The sequence below is a fragment of the Bos taurus genome, chromosome 25 (assembly GCF_002263795.3).
Source record: "Bos taurus isolate L1 Dominette 01449 registration number 42190680 breed Hereford chromosome 25, ARS-UCD2.0, whole genome shotgun sequence".
NCBI lineage: Eukaryota > Metazoa > Chordata > Mammalia > Artiodactyla > Bovidae > Bos > Bos taurus.
Window position 1 is genome coordinate 16,731,223 of NC_037352.1, and position 18,312 is coordinate 16,749,534.

Genomic DNA, 18,312 nt, shown 5'->3' on the forward strand with positions numbered 1-18,312 from the left:
GAAGAGCCACAACTGAACTCTGGCCCCTTGCATTATCCCTTCCATGAATTCTTTTCCAAGTCATACTCAGTCACACTCCAGATCACTGGAGAATGACCTGCCCCATCTTCAAACGCCTTAGGGACACTTTGGCCTTTTAGGGACAATTCTTGGGCTTCCCTTGTAGCTCAGCTGATAAAGAATCTGCCTGTAATGCAGGAGACCTGGGTTCAATCCCTGGGTTGGGAAGATCCCTGGGAGAAGGGAAAGGCTACCCACTCCTGTATCCTGGCCTGGAGAATTCCATGGACTCTATAGTCCATGGGGTCACAAAGAGTTGGACATGACTGAGTGACTTTCAGTTTCACTTTTCTTGTAATGAGGCTAGGGACCCTCATTTTATCACGTGGTTGTCCACGCATTTCTTAAGCATCTTGGCCCCTCTGTACCAAAGGGGCCACTGAGAAGTCAACGTGACCCTGAACAAGGATGGAAGAGAACCCCACCCATGAATCATCCACAGGATGTCTCTCCTCTGCTTCTCCAGCCCCAACAAAATGAGGCAGAATAAAATCTGAAAGCAGACACATAATGGGATCTTTGGCACCAAGCCAATGGACACCCTTCCTGGATCTCTGTAACTTGGGATCCTAAAGGGAGTGGCTGAGAGTTAAGCCCCAAAGACACCCCTCCGCACCCTGCTCCTCCCCTTCTCCAGCCAGTGTAGACACCAGCTCCTGTAGACAGAGGGAAGGCTGAGCCTTTCCACCCACTCTGCCTATTCTTCACCAACTTGTGTGCTTTTTTTTCCCTGGTAAATGATGTCCTTGCCTAAGGCCATCTCTAGACATAATTGCCATTATAAGTCAACTACATTCTGTCCTGATTTAATGCAGGGGGTGGGGGTCAGGCAGACACCCAGGGAGGCAGTTTTCATGTCAACTTACAAGCAGGGAAAGAAAATTACACCCACTGTGCATCTGCTGTGTGCTAAGTGTCCTCCACTCACGTCAGCTCACCCATCCTTCGTGAAGGCAGGAGCCGTATCTGCCTTGCTCATCTCTGTGTCTCCAGTGCTACACCATCTTGGGCATGCGGGAGCTGGTCAGTAAGTACTTATCCCCTAAGCCCCCTCCCATGGCCCCTACTTATCACTGACCTCACTGCATGAGTTACTCCCCTCATTAATGTGCTCTGGTCACTTTACCTTCCTTCTTTTCTTTGAATAAGGTCATTGTTACCTCAGGGCCTTTGCATATGCCATTTCTTCTGCCTAGCATGTCCCTCTCTCCCATCTCTGCAGGGCTGGTCCTCTCTCAGCTTCCCTGGTGGTCTGGTGGCTAAGACTCTGTAGCTCCCAAAACAGGGGGTCTGGGTTCAATTCCTGGTCACGGAACTAGATCCCACATGTCACAACTAAAGATCCTGTGCGCTGCAACTAAGATCCAGCTCAGCTAACTAAATAAATATTAAAAAAATAATAATAAAGTAACGCTCCAGGTCCCCTCTGTTGCCTTCCTTTACTCTTCTTTAGGTGTGTGTTTGTTTTTTGTTTATCTCACCCCAACTAGAATGCCAGCCATGAAAGGATGGATTATTTCTATCTTTCTGTTATTTCTCTAGCAACTAAGCACAGCATTGCAGCACAGTAGGGGCTTGATAAATATTTGAGGCTATCCCAAATCACTGCAGATGGTGATTGTACCCATGAAATTAAGACGCTTACTCCTTGGAAGGAAAGTTATGACCAACATAGATAGCATATTCAAAAGCAGAGACATTACTTTGCCAACAAAGGTCCGTCTAGTCAAAGCTATGGTTGTTCCAGTGGTCATGTATGGATGTGAGAATTGGACTGTGAAGAAAGCTGAGTGCCAAAGAATTGATGCTTTTGAACTGTGGTGTTGGAGAAGACTCTTGAGAGTCCCTTGGACTGCAAGGAGATCCAACCAGTCCATCCTAAAGGAAATCAGTCCTGGGTGTTCTTTGGAAGGACTGATGCTAAAGCTGAAACTCCAGTACTTTGGCCACATCATGCAAAGAGTTGACTCATTGGAAAAGACCCTGATGCTGGGAGGGACTGGGGACAGGAGGAGAAGGGGACGACAGAGGATGAGATGGCTGGATGGCATCACCAACTCGATGGACATGAGTTTGAGTGAACTCCGGGAGTTGGTGATGGACAGGGAGGCCTGGCGTGCTGCAATTCATGGGGTCGCAAAGAGTCGGACACGACTGAGCGACTGAACTGAACTGAACTGGGCAGTGGCGAGCCCAGACTCTGGATCGAGACAACCTGAGTCTGAATGCTGGCTCCAGGGTCTTGAACCTGGTGCTCATCTATCACTCAGTCTCCTCACTAACCTGATGACGACACCCACATCATAGTGTTTGCTTGAGGATTAAATAAGTTAATTCAAGTGAAAACAGTTGGAGTAGCTCCTGGCATATAGGAGATGCGATATGTGTCATTATCCTTGTTAAAAACTGAATGAACAGGGTGGGGAGGAGAGGGGTGAGGAAGAAGGCAGTCAAAAGGTACAAACTTCCAGTTGTAAGATAAATAAGTACTGGGCATGTAACGTACAACATGATGACTATAGTTAACACAGTATGATACACAGGAAAGTTAAGAGTTCTCATCACAGGGGGAAATTTTTTTCTTTTATAAAATTGTATCTGTAGGAGATGATAGATGTTAGAAGCCTATTGTGGTGATCGTTTCACAATTTATATGTAAATCAAACCATCCTGCTGTACGTCTTAAACATGCGCACTGATGGACGTCAATTACTTCCCAATAAAACTGGGGAAAAAATAAATTTAAAATAAGAAACCAGGGGGGGAAATGAACACCTCAAAGATAGTTTCTATATGCATCTGGAAAATGAAGAATGGCAGCTCAAAATCACTTAAAAGTGATACAGCAACCAAACTCTGGAATCTGGTTTTCTGATTTTGAAGACACAGCAAATAGCTCTGGAAATACCACTACAGCAAAGGCTATCCTTGAAATATAGAGAGACAGGTAACACTACAGCTTGTGCCCTGCAGGCCCTGACATTTTAAAGGTTAAGCCTTCTCCAGCTGACTGGCAGCTCTGGGTTGGCAGGGCCAGGATGAGGCAACGGACAGAAGGGATGTCTGAAAGGATACTCTCGATTTCTGCCTTTATTCCACACACAAGCCAGCCCCCTCTCCCAGTTGCTGGCCTCAGCTGCCGAGCCTGACTGCTTGCAGCTAGCACTGAGGTACAGGCGAGGCCGAACCTGGCCTCCACTGGCTCCCCTTTCTCAGGCCCTGAGGGACACGGACGACTGGATAAATCCCCAGCCCCCTGATGGTGGCCCTCATGGGGACTTGTCTGGAATGAGGCTTCATCCAAAGGCACCAAAATCATTAAACAGCCACGCAAGTGGAATAAAGGTCCCCAGGAACTCGGGCAGCTGGCCTGGTCTTCAAAGGCTGCCACTGCAACCCAAAATGAATGTTTAAGATCCAGCCAAGTTTTACCCCCTGAGTGGACTCTGGTAGCCTCAAGGAGCTCTCTGGAGGAGAGGTGAGGTGGGGGTGCTGCTGGGGGCTCCATGTTCTGCCAGGGGAGCCCCACTACGGCAGGTCTCCGCCTCCACCTCCTGATGACTTGGCCTCTACCCACGTGCAAGGTCAAAGCCACAATCCACAGAACCCCCACCAAGCACTGTGCCAAGCCTGCGGCAAACACAATTTCCTTTTGTCCCTGCATCACCCTGTGAGGTGGCAGCTGAGATCTACAAACAAGGAAATCTTAGTTCAGAGTCAAGTACCTTGCCAAGATAGGGAACTGTCCTTTACATCTAATCCACTGGTATGTTTTGTTGTCTCTGCCAACGTAATTACATCCTATCATGTCATTTCTCTGAATCCCCTCTGCCACCTCCCTGGCCCAAGCCACCTTTACCTCTCCCCTGGATCATCAGCATACAGCCTCACACATGGACTTCTCACTCCCCTACCAGCTCCCTGAAAGCCCATTCTCGACTCAACAGCTGGAATGAAACTTTAGAACATTATCCAAATCCTATCACTTCCCAGTCAAAACCCCCCCAAAGTATCGCAAAGCACCTGGAAAAAGCCGCAAGCTTCTGGCCCTACAGGTTCTATTTGATCTGCCTCCTCCTGCTTCTCCATATATTGGAGTAACGTGGGAGAACAGAGGAGGGTCTTCTTGCTATTCAGACTGTGGTCCTCATAACAGCACTGGTGCCATGCAACGTATTAGAAATATAGATGCTCAAGTCCTATCTCAGACTGGTTGGGAATCTGCATTTTAACAAGATTCCCCCAGGTGACTCATACACACATAAGTGTATGCTGAAGAGTCAGTTGGAACCAAACAGACTGAGTGGGAAGCTTGGCTCAGCCACTCACCAGCTGGGTGACTTGGCACAAGTGACTAGTGACTTGCTGTGCAATGAAGAATTCACTTACCCAAAGCGAGGTCTGGTCTATGCCCTTGGCTCCCGGGAGGTGATCTCCAAGACCCTGGGATGTCTGGCAGGCATGCCTTTGTGTGCCTGGGGGCTCTGGCTGTGGGACTAACAATGTGATTTATGATGGGAGCTTTCAGTCACTCAGTTCCGTTCAGACCCGTCATGACTGAGGCACAAGTTGGACCTCCAGGTGGTGCTGGAGATGGAAGGTCGGCCATTGGACAGAGTGTGATCAAGCCCCGGTTAAAACTCTAATCAAAGGCTCCTTCGTTGGCAATACTCTATGCACACTGTCACCCCTTGTGTCCAGGAGGAGGTACTGCCACCCATGACTCCACAGGAAGAGGATGACAGGACCCTCTGGACTCTGCCCTGAGCGTCTCTTTCCTCGGTTCAGTTCAGTTGCTCAGTCGCGTCTGACTCTTTGCGACCCCATGAACCGCAGCACACCAGGCCTCCCTGTCCATCACCAACTCCCGGAGTCTACCCAAATCCATGTCCATCGAGTTGGTGGACGGATTCTAATTTGCATCCTTTCGCTATCATAAAACTGTGGTCATAAATAGTGCTTTCCTGAGTCCTGTGTGTCATTCTGGTAAATTATTAAACCTGAGTGTGGTCACAGGGCTTGTGAATTTGTAGCCAACTGGCGTGAAGTGAAGGTGGTTCTGGGGATCCCTGAGCTGGGTGTCTGAATTGAAGACAGAACTTGTGGGGATGCTCTCTCAGTCTTTGCAGTTGATTCAACTCATCGCATTTCCCTTCTCTGAGCTTCAGTTTCCCCAACTGAAAAATAGCCATCAAAGAGATCAGACCTTATACGGTGCTGAAAGATAAGTGAGATAACGAGTACATAGGAGGCTCACGATAACCTCAAATATTACTGTTCCCATTGTTCAGACAAGAAAACTGAGGCTCGGAGAGGTAAAGCAACTTCCCTGCAGCCACACAGAGTGTGAAGCTGGATCGAGCTGACCTTGTCCACATGTAATACTGTCTACTCATGACATATTGATGCTTTCTGGGAAGGGAAGGACAGTACTGGTTCTGTTGAGCTGGAGTCACTCACCCCCATCCCAATGCTCCCCACTGTTTCTCTTCTCTCCTGAGATCCATGTGACATGAACATTAGACTTTTTAATATTTCTCCATAGGTCTTTTTTCTATTCTTTCCCTCTCCCCTGCCACCACTCAGAGAATTTTTTATTCTCTGTTGTTCAGATTGCCTAATTTCTCCTGATCTCGCTTCAAGTTCACAAACTCTTCCCTCTGTTATTTCCATTCTGCTATTGAGTCCATCCAATGAATATTTTATTTCAGTTATTGTACTTTTCAGCTCTAAATTTTCCATTTGGTTCTTTTTTATACCTTCTATTCCTGTATCTGCGGGTCTGTTGATCTTCTCTATCTTATCGTTCTTTTCAAGATGGTTCACCCTTACTTTCTGAAGCATGGTTATAATAGCTGTTTTAATGTCTTTGATAATTTCAATATCTGGGTCATCTTGTGGTTAATGTTTGTTGATTATATTAACTCTAGGAATGTGTCAAATTTTGCTCAGTCTTCATACATCAGGTAATTTGGGATTGCAACCTGGGTATTTCAAATCTTATGACAGTATAGGTGTTGTCCCAATTCTACTGAATATGTTGATCTTTTTTACTTGTAGCAGGCAGCTGATCACAGGTTAGGCTCAGAGCACAAGTTCTAACCTGCCTTCATGTGCCGTTACTCCAGTGACTGGTCAGTTTTCAAAGCCTCTGCAGTGTTATTACTCTCTGCCCGTCACGTGCGTCCCCCAGGGGCCAGCTCAGGGCCTGGTGGTCTACCCTGCGGTTCTGGTCTCAGTCTCTGATACACTGTGTGGGGTCATCTCCACTCCTGCGCAGCCTGAGGATGAGTTTAGCAGTTCACACACAAGCTCACTGGATCCCTTCTGGAGCTGCGTCCTCTCTGCATCTTTCCCACTCTGGCCCTCAGGGATCCACTTTCAAGGCCCTCTGGCTAGAAAGCCGAGGCTCTAGTTTCCCCACTCTGCTGCTCACTGCCCAAGACCGGGTCTGGATGGAGCCAAGTGCCCACTGCCAGCTCCTCACATGCTTCCACCCCCAGGGCACTGCAGGCAGCACAAGCTGGCCTGGTTCTGGCGCTGAGTCCACACAGCTTTAGTGTCCAGCCCTGGTTCCCGGACACTGTAGCTTCTGGCAGATGTGGGGTGCTGGTGTGTAGGTGAGGAGTCAGGTGCTGGACTGAGCGGCTAACCTCAAAAGTGTCAGCGTTTTGATTCTCATGCACTTTGCAATGATTAGAACAGCAGGTATGAATTTCCAAGTGGTCATTTCTGGATGGACAGGTCCACAAGCTGACCTGTGTTTAATTCCCATAATAGGAATGACATGCTGGATTTTACACAAGAGAAAGCTGGGATTCAAAGAGGTGGGGTAATTTTCTTGAAGTCACACAGCTGGTTCACAGTGGGGCCAAGGTTCAAACCCAAGTCTGGGTCATTCCAGGGTCCCCTCCTCTATGGCAGATCCATCCATCTCACCATCATCATCATAATCAATCCGGTATTTATTGAGCAACACCCAAGTACAAGGCACTGCCCAAAGCTTTTTACCTGAACTGTTGAGACTGGAAGAAACAGAGGAGGAACCTGAGGCTCAGAAGACAGATCTCAATCACCCAAGGTCACACGCACTTGCTGAGTGGTAAAGGTGATATCTGAACCAAATTGCACACTTTAATCCATACTCTGAGCAACCATCTCTCTAGGAGGCAGAGATGGGCCTGCTGCCCAGTGAGTAGGTCCAGGAGGGGAGAAGTCAGAGCATGCAGGAGGCTGCAGAGAGGAGGCAGAGCATAGGTGGGCCAAGGCCAGATGTTGGGGAACATCTGTACCCTGGAACAAATCCATGGCATCTCGATCTCAAGGGAGTTTCTGGCTCTCACAGAATGGCTATGCCCCTCTCAGGCTGGCTTGCCCTCCTCTCCTCCACTGGAAAACCACTGCCCACGTCCCAAACCCTGACACTTTTCCAGCATGTCCTCTGGTGCCCATTCAACTCTGAGGTCTTTCCAGGCAAGAGGGTGGCACACTGTGCCCCAGACCTCCCTTCTCATTCTCCTCCACGCCTCTCTACCGGTCTCATCTCACCAGCAGATTCAATTAACCAATTTGATGCTACAGCTGCAGAAAGCCAAGCAATTATGGAAAACAGACCAGGTGCCTTGGAACTCACTCTCAGAGAGGGGTCTGGGAGGCCTCCAAGCAGACAGCGGGATGGGGAGGGAGGCAGAACAGGAAGGCAAATGCTTGCCAGTCCAGACTGCACAAGAGATCCACGTGGGGAGCTTTGAAAGATACACCCACCCCATCCAAGATACAGGTGCTCCAGCTGATGTAGTTGTTCCGGGCCTGGGCATCAGGATATTTTTAAGATCCCATGTAATACTAACGTACAGATGGGGTTAGAAAATCTAATGATGTGCAGAGGTTAGGATCACTGCTGGAGAGTTTGATTCTTTCTAACACAGACAGAAAGATGGTCACTCACCCTAAAGCACTTCCTGGGTCTCTATGTATCTGCTCCCCAAAGTGCGGTCTGCAGACCTCAGCATCTGCATCACTTGGGTGCTGTCAGAAATGCAGAATCCCAGGCCCCACCCCAGACGGAGTCAGAATCTGCATTTTAACAAACCCCTGGTGGATGCCTGTGCATGTGAAAGTTTGAGGCACCAAGTTTTCTAGTTCTAACTATAGACGCTGAGAGTTGGTAAAAAGCTAGGAGTGTCAGTCATTGCCTGGTTTCCCTTCCTAGGTGCTGTGCAGCTGCTCAGAGCTGGTTATCACTGAAGGCTCCCTTTCTAAGCCTATGCACAGGTCAATTCCTGTAGCGGCTGCCTTGAGAAACTCTAGCAGGTTTGGGGGGTCAGCAGGGCACGGGTCTTCCCTGCTGACCCCTGGCAGCCCATGAGCACCAGGCTGAAGTGTGAAGTCAGACTCGGTTTCTCCTCCAGCCCTGCCTGACCTTGCCTCCCTCCCTACACCCTACAGTTCCCAGCCCCCACGTTGCCTCCTCTCACTCCCCAGACTGGCTCAGGCACTCTGCAACAGGCCCTGCTCTCCGCCTCATAACCCTCAGACCAATTCACAATGAGTTTGTACTGCTGTGGCATTTGATTAATGTCCCTCTGCTAGAAGTAAGCTCCGTGAGAACATGTGTCATGAACGTCTGGTGGTCTACTGAGTAAGGAGCATCTAGCAGCAGAGGATGAGATGGTTGGATGGCATCACCGATTCAATGGACATGAATTTGAGCAAACTCCGGGAGATAGTGAAAGGCAGGGAAGCCTGGCATGCTGCAGTCCCTGGGGTCGCAAAGAGTCGGACATGACATACGACTGAACAACAACAGCACACAGAATTTGCTCAAAAAAAGTCATTCAGTGGGGACTGATGTCTAGTTGGCTCCTGGCCCAGGAAGCTGGACCCTGCCCGCCCCCAGCTCTGGCATCAGAGGCCACCTGTAGGCAGTGGTCCCTACTCCTGCTGCCCCCAGGTGCTGGGAACCTTTTCTAAGCTAACTCCCTCTTGACTACAGTCACCAGATGAGGTCGAGCTTTGAATGCTTTTCAGAAGGCCAGGCCAGAGGATCAGGACATGAACTTCAGCTACTTCTAATCTAGCAAGCACCCCAAAACTTCACCTCCAAGCAGACAGACGGCCTTCTTCTGACACCAGGAAGGAGAGTGATTGGAAGAGAAAATACCCAACCCAGGTAAGTCTACAAAATAAGTGCTTCCTTCCCTTTTTGAGCTTTGCACAGAATCTCAGAGTCCAAACTGATAAAGTGGCTAGAACAAAGTATTTATTTATATAATAACCCATCTTCTTTCAGAAGCTTTAAGATGGCATCTAGCTGCATAAATTTGGTGTCTGTCTAGTAGTAATAATAGTAGCCAGTACTTAAGGAGCACTTTCTCTGAGCCAAGCACCATTCTAAGCCTTCATATGTATTAATTCATTTTGGGCTTGACCACAATCTACTGAAGTCAGGACCACTGTCCCCATTTTACAGATGAGGAAGCTGAGGCAAAGAGAAGCTGAGAAAAGTGCCAAGATCACAGAGTGAACCCTGGGAATCTTGCTCAAGGATCTGGCCCCTAACCACTGTTCTAAACCCCTTAGAGAGGACAGTCTGCGAGGCTCCGGCCTCAGCCTCCAGGAACTACCAGGAAACCCTGGGGTTCTATGGAGCTTAAGCTGCATTCTTATCTTCTTGCTTTTTAAAATCGTGGTAAAATGCACATAACATAAAATTTACCATTGTAACCATTTTAAGGTATGCGTGCACGCACAGTTGTTTCAGTCAAGTCTGACTCTTTGCAACCCTATGGATTGCAGCCCAGCAGCCTCCTCCGTCCATGGGATTCTGCAGGCAAGAATACTGGAGTGGGTTGCCATGCCCTCCTCCAGGGGCTCTTCCTGACCCAGGGACTGAACTCGCGTCTCCTACATCTCCTGCACTGCTGGCGGACTTTTCACTGCTGAGCCATCCAGGAAGCCCCAAGGTCTACAGTGGCATTAAGACAATCCACATGGTGCAGCCATCACCAACATCCATCTCCAGAATCTTTACATGCTCCCAAACTAAAATCTCTACCCATTAAACACTAACTTTCCATTCTCCCCTCCCCTCCACCCTTGATAACCTATGCTGCTTTCTGTCTCTTATCAGTTTGATTACTCTAAGTACCTCATATAAGGGGAATGATACAGTATTTGTCCTTTTGTATCTGGCTTATTACTTAGCAATGGCACCCCACTCCAGTACTCTTGCCTGGAAAATCCCATGGATGGAGAAGCCTGGTAGGCTGCAGTCTGTGGGGTCGCTAAGAGTCGGACACAACTGAGCGACTTCACTTTCACTTTCACTATTATTTAGCATAATGTCCTCTAGGCTCACTCATGTTGGATCATGTATCAGTTCCCCTTCTTTTAAGGCTGAGCAACATGCCACTGTATGTATACACCACATTCTGTTTATCCATTTATGCACCCATGAGTGGACACTTAGGTTGGCCACTCCTCAACCCCCACCCCTCCTCCTCTGCTCTTTTTAGCTGTTGTGAATAAGGCTGCTATGAACACGAGTGTGCAAATGTCTTGAATTCTGCTTTCAATTCTTTTGGGCATATACCCAGAAGCAGAAATGCTGGATCATATGGCAATTCTATTTTTAATTTTTCAAAGAGCTGTTATCAAGCTACATTTCTGTTTTTCTTTCCTTTCTTTTTAGCTCCTACTTCCAATAACAGCCCAATAACCTCAGTGGCCAACTCCACTTTACTTTCTAAAAGGTCTCTGGACCACACGCTGCTGTCTCAGGAATCAAAAAGCCATTTCCCCTCTCTTTTCTTTTAAACTTCAGCTGCAAAAATTACCTGATTGAAAACTGCTGAAGAACCTCATCCCACACAGGAACGAACTGCTCAGAAAGCCCAGCCCACCGGCTAATTACAGGCTTTTACCAGGATTCTCGGCAAACGCTTAAATTGCAGATCAAGCTTCCCTTTGTTAGGAAGTGTTTGGAAACATGCTAATGGGCTGGGTTTCAGATCCTTAGCCTGGAGGTGACAGCTCTTTCCCCAGCTGATAAATAAAGCAAGTTAGAACTTCATGGATTCGAATTCTGGAGAGTCACAGTTTTGCTGAGATAGCTCCCAGCTCAATCCACATTTCTCTATTATTCCAGCCAGTGGTCTTTCTGCAAATGCCACCCCAGCGGGGATTTTCACTTAAAGCTGTGGTTCGGAACCCTGACTGAGCATTAGAAATGTCTGGGGTGCCTTAAAATACATATATTTCTAAAGAGCCCAGGACCCCAGCTAACCTAGCTGAACCAGAGTCTCTGTGGTGGGATCTGGCCACTGGCAGCAGGTGAAAACTCCCAGCTGATTCCAAAGCGCAGCCAGGCTTGACTCCCTCGCTTACTGCTGCTAAGTCACTTCAGTCATGTCCAACTCTGTGCGACCCCATAGACAGCAGCCTACCAGGCTTCCCCATCCCTGGGATTCTCCAGGCAAGAACACTGGAGTGGGTTGCCATTTCCTTCTCCAGTGCAAGAAAGTGAAAAGTGAAAGTGAAGTCGCTCAGTCGAGTCGGACTCTAGCGACCCCATGGACTGCAACCTACCAGGCTCCTCCGTCCATGGGATTTTCTAGGCAAAAGTACTGGCTCCCTCGCTTAGGGGGACACAGAAGTCTGCAATCCTTCCTACTCTACAAAGAAAATTTTCAATGGGCTTTTAACCTGAAAAACCTGAGCTAAGGCCTTTAAAGGAGAGATGCAGGTCTTCCACGAATGGAGAGTACAGGCCTTGTCTGATGGCCACAGACGACAACAGCCCCCCGGAGCTGGGGGTGGGGGGTGTCAAAACAGGGATGCAGGGTGTGAGTTGGGGTGGGGGATGGGAGTGCCGCTACAGTTTGAGACTTCAGCCGTATGGGCTTCACATATGGGATCTAAAGTAGCTCAAAAAACAAATAAACTCAAGTCAATGTATGGCAAAACCAATACAATATTGTAAAGTAAAATAAACAAATAAACAGAAGAAAAAATAAATAAATAAACTCAGAACTGTATGCAATTATTTTCTGTCCTCTGGGGAGGGTCCTGCAGAGTTCCTATCACGGGCTCTGATGCTCTGTCACACACTTCCATCCCTGCTCCTTGGCTTTTTATCATAGTCTGCCACATGATGGTATATGATGTAGTTATTAAAAATAAGGACTTAGATCCATCCATATCTGCATTGACCTGGAGGGACTGAACACATTCACTGTTCCTGAAACAGGAGCAAGTTTCAGAATGATGTCCACAGAATGGTCCAGAAACTTTCACAAGAGAGCAGGGATTGCTAAATACACAGTTTTGGAATTAATGAATAACTGTTTAAAAGAACTGACTCTTCCGTATGTGGATGACATTTGTGTGAACAAGGAGAAAAGTGTGGAGTGGGATACACCAGGGCGTTAAAGGTGGTGACTTCAGGGAGAAGGGCTTGGAAGGAAGTGAGGATGAGAGTATGATTTCCTGAGGGCTGAGGGCTTGCTCTGCGCTTGACACAGTGCTTAGCAGTGATTATGAATGGATCTCTTTTAATCTAGGTAATAGTCCTTTGAGGTCTCCTTGTATGGGTTCCCTGTTTTACAGATAAGAGAACTGAAACACACAGATCTTGCCCAAGGCCACGTAGGACCCAAGCTATGCAGTGCACCCCTCTGTTCTTCTGATTCTCCATTCATACACTTCCTTCAGTTGTATCACTCACAAGCATGTGATACTTTGGTCATAAAATTTTAAGTAAAATATAAAAGTGTCAGGACTTTCCACATGGGCTCTCAATGCCCCACTCCCCCAATCCCTTCCTGATCTAAACATGCAATAGGTCCTTTATTCTCAGGAGGGAGGGAGGAATCGTATTCCATGCTTGGATCCAGTCTTGGTTCAATATGGCTCCCATTGCCTGCTCGCCACCTTTAAGGAGTCGATGGAATCCCTGTCTTCTGTCTTGACCTGAAACACTGTGGAAAGTGGGGTCCCTGTCTGTTGGTAACTCAATCTGGACAGAAGCCATCACAGGTTCTATCAGAAATCATGACCTCTGCTAGGGCAGGCGGCCCTGATTGGATGCAGACTCTCGGGGTGACAGGTCTTGACAAACCCCAGACCAGCCTGCCTGGAGGGGTCTTGGAGCATGGAATATCTGCAGTCTTGTGGATGAGAGGCAATAAGGTTGTTCAGTGGAAGGACTGCATGCAAGGATTTTTCAGTTACAGCCTGCTTTCTCAGGAGACCTGTAAGCCAAGGATTCTAGACTGGATCTAAACAGATGATGGTTTCCAATTACTCTGGATCAAGACTCCTCAAAATATGAGGTCAGATCCCTAATGCCATCATGACCTTGCTGCTTGAAGAAATGCAGATCCCTTGATCTTAGGAGCCAGCAAGACCAGAGCTTGAATCCTGTCTACCAGCTGGAGCCCCTGGGTCGATTGCTCATGTTTTAAGCCTCAGCCACTTGCCCTGTAAATTGATGAGGATGATGTTGACTTGACAGGGTGGACTATGATGAATATTAGCAATAATACAGGTGAAGTCTGTGAAAAGGACACAGGATTAGTAACCATTACTTCTTTTTTTTTTTTTTTTTTTTTTACGGGAAGGAGCGCGTTGCTGTGCGCAGCTCGGGCAGCCGCCGCTCCTCCGCCTTTCACCGAGCGTTCTGGAAAGTTCCGCCATTACTTCTATTAAATCTATGTTGTGGTGGTGGATGAGGGCAGCTTCTAAATGGCTTCAGTGATCCTTACCTCCTAGTATCCACACCCTTGTACAATTCCTGCCTCTTGAATGTGAGCTGGACCTAGTGAGTTGCTTCTAATGAGTGGAATACGGCAAAAGTGATAGGTTGTCACTTCCAAGACTAGGTTACAAAAGGACTATAGCTTCCCTCTTGCTCATCCTCTCTTACCCCCTCATTTGCCCACTGTAAGCCAGTTGCCACACTGTAAGTTGTGCTATGAAGCAGACCATGTGGTAAGTAACTGGGCAAGGTCACTGGCCAACATCCAGGAAGGACCTGAGGCCCCAAGCCAACGTTCTGCAAGGAACTGAATCCTGCCAACAACTATGTTAAGAAGATTGAAAACAGATCCCCACCTGATCTTCAGGTGAGCCTTCAGATGAGACTGAAGCCCAAGCCAATACATTAACTGCAGCCCTGTCAGAGAACCTCAGCCAGAAGCACCGAGCAAATCTATGCCTGGATTCTTGACCCAGAGCAAATATGAGATAATAAACATTGATTGTTTTGAACCACTAAAGTTTGGGGTGATTTTGCAGCAATAGATAACCAATACATCCTGGAAACAGTAGATTAAATTATACTTTGGAAACAATAGATTCAGCCAGAGTGTGGCACCTGAAGTCTTTACTTAAATGCCATGTCCTCTGGGAAGCCTTTCAAAATCCTCCTCTCTGAGTTAGGTGATCATATTTTCTTATGTTTCCCTATTAGACCATAAGCTACTTGAATCATCATATCATCAAAGCTCTCCTAGTACTTAGGATTATCTCAAAGTCATAAGTCACTTCATCTTCACAACAAACCTATGAAACAAGTACTATTATTGCCCACATTTTGTAGATGACAGAAACTGAAGCTCAGAGAGGCTAAGTAACTTGCCTAAGACTTTAGTAATTATGTGGAAGTGCCAGGAAATCTGGCTTCAAAATTCGCATTTGCAATGATTATACTTTGTGGTTCTATAAATCTTTTCCAAATTCACAAATGGCGAGTTCAAACCCAGGCAGCTAAATACCAGACATGAAGTTCTTAAATATCACCCTCTCGAGATCACCTTCTATCCCTAGGACAATATGTTGAATATGTCTCACCTGTAGTTCTCAGTGTCTGGAACACCACCTACCTGTAAACACTAGGCTGGCATTTTCCAGTTCTTCTTGGGGAACTTTGAAGCTGAAGGATTCATTGTAAAAGGGATCGATTGTGCCTCTTAAGAAGGATGTCTTCTTTGTTTTCACAAGCTTGAGTCCATGTACCAGCTGAATTTTCACAAATGGGTCTGAGAATAGAGTGTTGGAGATCGTGAAACCCAATCCATCCATTCACCTAACTTTCCAACCATTCGACCCAGTGACCTACCCATTCTCTCATCTTTCATCAGTCCATCCATTCCAGGTTTCCACTCCTTCTTTCATTCATCCATTTCCCCATCTATCCACATATTTTTTTTCTTTTTCCCATCCAGCTTCTTCTCTGCTCACCCTTTTCTCTCTTTCTCTAGACATGCAAGATTTACTGAGCTCCCCGCATGTGTCAGGCATTGTGTTCATTTTACAGATGAAGAAACTGAGAACTCAAATAGGAAATGATTTGCATTAAGATAAGGCTAGTGAAAGAATAGCTAGACTCAGAGCCTGTCCTAGCTTTTCTGGCCTTAGAAGCCCATCATCATGTCAGTGAGCCCAAAGCCCATACAGGGGAAAATAGAGATGGCAGAATTATAACTATTATTCTTAGATCACTTTACAGCTTACAAAGAAATTCACGTACATTATCTAATTTTATGTTTGTATAAACAACCCAATGAGATAAATGCTGTTATCTCAATTTTTCAGATGGAGAATTGAGGTTTATAGAGGTTAAGTAACTTCCCCAAGGCCACATCATTTATAAGAAGTAGAACTAGGATTTGGTTCCAGGCAGTTTTACTCAGGAGCTCTTAATCATCCTATCATACTGACTCTCCCACTGTGGTGAATCTGAAACTCTCCAGCTTTAATACCATTCCCTCCACTGGCCCCTTCAAAATCTGTTTTTAATATGTGGTTTTTGAGAATACAAGTTGTCTTCTAAATTCAGCTGTCACTTTATAGCAAAAGTAATTTATTTTAGCTATTGCACTTAGAAAAGACTATATTTCCACCACTGAGCTGAAGAGATCCCAGCAACCATGACTGCTTTCAAGATAATATCCTTTGCTGTCATGGGAAAGCTACATAAGGAGGGAATGTAATCTGTTCTATTTCATTAAAAGACACGTTCAAATTGGTGTGTTATAGACACTTGAAATACAGCAGTGTTTTCAGAGCTGATTTATAAAGATGTATGCTACATTTGAAATGAGCTAGAAAAAGAACCTCAGAGGGTGTCCACTGGTCTCACAGACCAGAAAGCGTCGTCAGTGCTCACTACCGCCACCTGGAGCATGGTGTCTCCACTGCAGGCATAGCATCCCGAAAGTGAACATGGCTCACTCATGAACCACTCTTTGCAACCCCGTGGACTATGCAGTCCATGGAATGAATTCTCCAGGCCAGAATCCTGGAGTGGGTAGCCATTCCCTTCTCCAGGGAATCTTCCCGACCCAGGAATCGAACCAGGGTCTGCTGCATTGCAGGCAGATTCTTTATCAGCTGAGCTACCAGGGAAGCATAGCATCTGGACAGGCAAGTAACTTCCTCCAGGCTGCATGTGTACAAGGAGGATCTAGAGTTCAATAGTTATCACACCTGGTCTCAATCAAACCCCCACTTCAAATGGAATGGTATCATTTACCTGCCTCATCCCAAGAGACATCTGATCATTTATTTTATCTCTTGAACTAACAGACTAGATCTGGATACTATTTTATCCTCAGAAGGTCCTATTAATTAACAGCATCCAGGATGCAGAAAAAGAAAATCAGGTCCCTTGTGTCAAACAAACATAGACGCCTTGTTAAAGCAATGGCAGAAGGAGGGGCCACACTGTACCTGAACCTTGGCTCACATCTGTCTGAAGAAGTTGCTTGGCTCGAATGACGTCAACATTCAGCCTCCCAGCACTCGGGAGATAATTCAGTGACAGAAGCAGCTCCCCGAGTTCTACCTCATTCTGTGGAGAAAGGATATAATCAGGAAGTTGCATTTTTCTTGTATTTCTTTTGCACCTCTCATGCAGGAAATTGATTCCAGCAGCTCACAAATGGACTTCTATGGGTGGATCAGCTGACAGAAGGTACCTCTTTTTCTGAGTTATTTTAGCCTCTTTCCCCAATTATTTTCTTCCATCCATCTCAGAAAGTTTGTTCTGCTTTTAGAATATTTAAGAGCAGCAACAACATAGTAAGAACAAAAGCATCAATAATGATAATAAATAAATGCCACATGCCAAGTACTCTGCTGAGTACTTTACATGAAATTATTAGTTCAATCTTCACATTTAACAGAAGAGGGAACTGAGGCTTGGAGGAGACAGAGGCTCAGAAACATGTCCCAGGCCACAGAGCTAGAAAGTGGTAGTGCTAACACTTGGACCTAGAGAGGCTGATTCCAGACTCTCTGAGCATCGTGCTATTCTGCCTCCCAGCAGGATACCGGGGAGGCAGACCACCCTGCAGGGAAACCATCCTGCAGTTTCTCATACTGTTTTGAAGTAATTCCCAGACATTATATTATTTATCTGTAATATTTTAGCAGGTTGAGAAATCTGTTCTCAACCTGCAGGCTGAGCCCACAAAAAGCCTGTGCCTCCAACCTCACCACAGCAAGCTCGGACTGTGACGTCACTTGTTGAAGATTATCTGTTCCTTTGCTGTTAATACAACCAAATTGTGGGAAGCTGTGGGAAGTTCACATACGCACCCACTGCGTGACTCCATCCTTCCAACAGTACCAAGAAACAAGAGGCCCCCACTTCTTTATCCCTGTAAACATTTTTTTAATTGTAGAAAATTTCAAATACAAGTTAAATAGTCCAGTTTAATTAATCTCCATATACCCATCACCCAATTATACCAATTATCTACACACTGCAACATGTTTCATCTTGTCTTAGTCCGTACAGGCTGCTATAATAACAAAATACCACAGACTGGGGAGCTTATAAACAACAGCAATTTCTCTCTCACAGTTCTGGACACTGGTAGATCAAGGTGCCTGCATGGTGGGGTGAGGGCCCTCTTCAGGGTGGCAGACTCCTTAGCAGAGGGCTGGGAAGCTCTCTGGAGTTTTAATAAGGGCACTAATCCTATTCATGGGGGGCTCCACCTTCATGACCTAATCACTTCGCAAAGGCTAAGCATTCTAACACCGTTACATTTCATGTTAGGATTCCAACATGTGAACTTCCCAGGGGGTGGGGGGAGTGGACCACAGACATTCAGACCATAGCACATCTATACCCTGACGTGTAAAAAACTTTAGCTGCATATTTTAAACCAAGTCCCAGACATGATGCTATTTCACCTATGTATCTTTTAGAGTGCTTTTCTGATAAGGACATTAAAACAA

General features: G+C 46.5%; 1 protein-coding gene across 3 annotated transcripts in view; it reads right to left on the bottom strand.

Annotated features, from left to right (window-relative positions):
* Positions 1-18,312, bottom strand: part of SYT17 (synaptotagmin 17) — an 88,216-nt gene that overhangs the window by 20,314 nt on the left and 49,590 nt on the right. For all 3 annotated transcript variants that reach the window (XM_005224748.5, XM_005224749.5, NM_001193210.1), the window contains exons 6-7: positions 16,795-16,915; positions 14,946-15,101 (exon numbers count right to left, since the gene is read on the bottom strand). In XM_005224748.5, the coding sequence (XP_005224805.1) occupies positions 14,946-15,101; positions 16,795-16,915 (277 nt within the window). The remainder of the gene's footprint in view (positions 1-14,945; positions 15,102-16,794; positions 16,916-18,312) is intronic.